Genomic DNA, 4,677 nt, shown 5'->3' with positions numbered 1-4,677 from the left:
ACTTCATATTTAATAAATTTATATGTTTTTTTTTCTCATGGCCTTTGCATTATATCATAATTTCCATTGAGTTAAAAAAATACATTTAGTTCCCTCTTTATGATATTTGTCAGTTCAAAACATCATTTTGCATATAGGCTATTTTATGGGGGGGAAAATGAAAAAAATGTTTTCATTGTTATAATAACAAAATACACATGAATAATCAATATTCAGCATACAACGTTCCAGTGCGTTTCTTATGACAATTTTTATGCATTATTTGTCGCGATCACAGCCATTCGGTCGCTGCCCGGCGGATGCCGTCATGACGCAGGACTTCCAGCGTGTTGACGCAATGTTACGTTCCACCAATCAGCGGCAGTTTCCGAAGCCCAGGAAAGGAGCAGATGATATGGCAGCTTTGTGAGCGGCCAGGTGGAACTCGCTTTTGTTTAATCGCGTTGACAGCGGAACATGAGTACACTTTAACCCGCACGCAGCAGCGGGGGATCCGAAAATGATATACCTGATATTAATTTCTGCCTTCTCCGGGGCCATCGTCACGCTCCTTCTGCAGCTCTTACTGTTGTACCGGAGGAGCCCCGAGCCTATCGCTAGGACAGTTCAGTATGTCAAAGCAGTTCCTGATCCCGCACTGAAGGATTACTTTAGAAACCAACAAGCCGAATCAACGCAGCAACAATCAGATATCACAGCGTTTGCCTCCAAACAACCAGAGGCCGCTTCTCCCAAGCAGCAAGAGACCACCGTCCCCGGCAGCAGCCCCAAACAGCAGCCGTCCTCGCCACCGCCTTTATTGAGCGACCCTCAGCACACCCCCAAAGCAGAGACATGCGATTTCCTCAATGCCATATTTCTGTTCTTATTCCGCGAGCTCCGAGACACCCCAGTCGTCAGGCACTGGATCACCAAAAAGATAAAGGTAGAGTTTGAGGAGCTCCTCCAGACCAAGACCGCCGGGCGTCTGCTGGAGGGGCTCAGTCTGCGGGATTTCTCTCTGGGCAACTCGGTGCCCGTCTTCAAAACAGCCAGACTTATGAAGCCGGTGGCTCTCAATGAAGACAACATGCCAGAGGAGCTCAATTTCGAGGTTGACTTAGAATATAACGGCGGCTTTCATCTGGCCATCGATGTCGATTTGGTATTCGGGAAATCGGCTTATCTGTTTGTGAAGATGACCCGAGTGGCAGGCCGCCTTAAGCTGCAGTTCACCCGCACGCCTTTCACGCACTGGTCCTTCTCCTTTCTGGAGGACCCGCTCATAGACTTCGAAGTGAAGTCTCAGTTTGAAGGCCGTCCTCTGCCCCAGCTCACCTCCATCATAGTCAATCAGCTCAAGAGAGTTATCAAGAAGAAGCACACTTTACCTAACTACAAAATAAGGTAATGTCTCAGTGTCTTACTGCTGTAGGATTCTCGTCTGTCCCTTGCCTGAAGTTCATCTGGGGTCTCAGGTCTGAAGTGAATGTCCTCAGCTTTGGCAGAACAGTCAAAGTTAGGGGTCCTGAAGATAAATGATTACAGATGATCCCAAAATTCATTCCCTGCATTGTTATTTTTCAGCTGTGATGTTGGACAGTGTTCAACTAGATCTGTTTTTTATGCTGATACCAATTTTTTTTTGTTAAATAGTATGTCAGACCAATTTTAAGTTATTTCAAAAATTGGTTAATTATTTCTCCTGATATTTGACACATTAAAACTGGTCAACATAAAAGAAGATAAAAATGAACTTTTTTAGAAAGAAGCAGCAGCAATACTGCTACTACAAATAATACTAATGCTACTAATATAATAATATTATAATTATTATTATAACATTTTGTTATTGTTTTAATGTAATGATAACAGTTTCTTTTATAATAACTATTATTATTATATCTATTATTTATGCCATAATATTTGTTCATTATTACCATCTTAGACAGTTAAGCAACAACACATTAAGTAATTTACCGTTGTTGGATAATTTTATTTAGAGACCTCCCAAATGGTGGCAATTATCATTAGATCCATTATTAAGCTGAAAAGTGTAATTATCTGTAAAAGATATCTCTCAAGCTATTATCTGAGCATTGCTTTGACTGCACATGAAGAGTCTCAAGAGGTTGTGAAACCGGTAGTGTGTGTTCATATCTGAATGGTGTTGTGAAAAGTGAACAGACAGAAGTACTGTGGCACTGCAATAACTGAGCTGATTGGTAGAGTTATGTGTCGAGAACAGCAAGTGTGCTTCATTTTCCCAGGGTGAAACTGGAAATGGAGGCCATCTTCCCCATTCAATCACGATTTCCTTTACTGTGCTCATATTCCTGACCGTTAAAAGTGAAAACAACTCAGAGACTTTTGTTACTTCCTGTTTTTAGCCGAGAAAAATATAAGGTCTGTGACTAAGCCACTGTTCAACCAAGCTGTGGATTGATTGCTTGCAGGATTCATCCACCTACACCTCACTGCTCTCTATTACTCAGCATTACTTGGCACACCTAAAACGGTTGTTTGCCAATAAATATTAAGACATCTCAGTGAGTGAGTGTGCTTTGAAAGTGAAAAAAAAAAGAGACTGGATTTCTCAGGTATTGTAGATTCTTTAGGTTTAGCATTGTCTTTGTAAGTCAGCAGGTGCACAGAATGGTCTTTGCTCATTTCTTTGCTCATCAGAAATGTTGTTTTTTGCTCATCAGTTACATTGCTAGTTTTTGTTGACATACTGTGTCTGTGTACAATCGATATGAACATAATGTGCAAATCACAAAGTCAAACACAGCATTGAGCACCACCCTGTGATTTTTATCCATTAAGTTAATTGTAGTGTCTGTAGAAGGCACAAACAGTGAGATAAATGTAATCTGTGTCAGTTCAAATGGTGCATTTGAACTTTGACCCCACACAGCTGGGATTGTGAGTGGTGAATTAGATCACTGCGCTCTCTGTTAAACGCCACATGCACTTAACTATTGATTAGAGTCTCTTAATACTAGTACAGAGAGTTTAGACTTCATCAGAGACTTCTTTTCATAATGTTTCTCTCTTTCCTTTGGATTCAGCATCCTGGCATTGATGCCGTGCCCTCTGCTATACACCATAAGGACGCGTGCTGCAGAACTAAAGAGTTTTAGTCATCACAGCACACAAAGCACAGCCGGCAGCAAACTTACTGAAGCTAAACGCTTTACATTACCCAAAGGGAAAGAATGACATTAAATGACACACTCATTTTCTCAGTATTGGCATCTTCCCAAAATTTACAACACGCATTACATTACGTATTTCATGGCACACTCGTTTTATGCGTATTTGGCGCCACCTAGTGTTGTGGGTGTATTATTGACATGTCAAAGTCTAGACCCTGAATATAAGACGACCGCGTTTTTTCAGATGTATTTCCAAGAAAAAAAACATCGTCTTATATTCGGGTCAATACGGTAAGTGGATATTTGAATTAAATGTTTGGTCGATATTAAAGGACTTGATCGTCCTGTAAATGTAACAGCAGCAGTTACCTGGCCTTTGGTTCCCTTTGCAAGCATTTGTAATAATAATATGTAATGTGCATAAATTGTTTACTTTGTATTACATTATGTATTTTAACAGTGTTATTCAATGAAACCACTTAATTATTAATTAACCAATCATTATTGCCTCATTGTTTTTGGCATCTTCCCAAAAGTCGGAATCACTTCATTGGTGTTTGAGATGAGATATTTTTTCTCTTTATGTGTATGGATGGATACAGCACTCATGCACTAGTCCTGTTTTACCGCCTCGGAGTTTAATGGTGTTTGTTTTAGGGCTGAGATGAAAAGTACTTACTGTTTAATTTGTCACGTGGGAGGTGACGTTAAGGAGCTGACAATATTCTCTTTTAAACAAGTGTGTGAGTGGGAACTTTGTTTAAAAAGCAGACAGCATGGCCCAGGGACAAAACAAGCGGGCAGGCCACAATCCGTTTCAGTCGTCCCTGTGTGGGATGAAAGTGTCACAGATGGAGGAGGTGTTCAGAACAGGACAAGTGTGTGTGTGTGTGTGTGTGTGTGTGTGTTTGTATATGTGGACAAAACTGCCAGAGACTTGAATTACGTAGTGTGGTTTTAATATACTGTGACAATAAATATGGGATGACGAATCAGTAGATTTGCTTACATTATGTATTTTAACAGTGTTATTCAATGAAACCACTTAATTATTAATTAACCAATCATTATTGCCTCATTGTTTTATATAATGCATTTTAAGTCATTTTAAAGGCTGTTGTTGGCTTAGGTCTGAATTTATAACCACAAAAAATATTATCTTAATACTTCTTTGTGAACTATTATTTGAAGTAACAAAACCATGGTTAATTCGTGGTTACCATCCATGGCTACAAGAACCATGATTTTTGGCTAATTTTTGTAAGGGAACATGGAAAGTCAGAGAGAATATTAGATGCGTTGTTGGTGGCTAAATTATCACCGACATTAAAACACGTTATTAACGTCAACAGCCAAAAAAGATTCACAGGATTATGAATGTAGGCTACCTGAAAGTGATGCACGGCCTTCATTTTTTTTCTTTTTCTTTTCTCTGCGCCGGATCGCTGATGTCTTTTCACCGCATAGTTGTCCATCAATTATGATCATTTGCATTTGCATTGCAAATATGAGGTGCGAGCGTTTAAAAAAAAAATAATTT

The 4,677-nt window shown here is 39.7% G+C and overlaps 1 protein-coding gene across 1 annotated transcript in view; it reads left to right on the top strand.

Moving 5' to 3' along the window:
* Positions 1 to 379: 379 nt before the first annotated feature.
* pdzd8 (PDZ domain containing 8) overlaps positions 380 to 4,677 on the top strand; it is a 48,016-nt gene continuing 43,718 nt past the window's right edge. The window contains exon 1 of the mRNA XM_016558308.1: positions 380 to 1,386. Within this exon, the coding sequence (XP_016413794.1) occupies positions 500 to 1,386 (887 nt within the window). The 5' untranslated portion in view covers positions 380 to 499. The remainder of the gene's footprint in view (positions 1,387 to 4,677) is intronic.

This window comes from Sinocyclocheilus rhinocerous, unplaced genomic scaffold (assembly GCF_001515625.1).
Source record: "Sinocyclocheilus rhinocerous isolate Xijiao unplaced genomic scaffold, SAMN03320098_v1.1 scaffold851, whole genome shotgun sequence".
Taxonomy (NCBI): domain Eukaryota; kingdom Metazoa; phylum Chordata; class Actinopteri; order Cypriniformes; family Cyprinidae; genus Sinocyclocheilus; species Sinocyclocheilus rhinocerous.
This window is presented reverse-complemented; position numbering and strand designations above follow the sequence as displayed.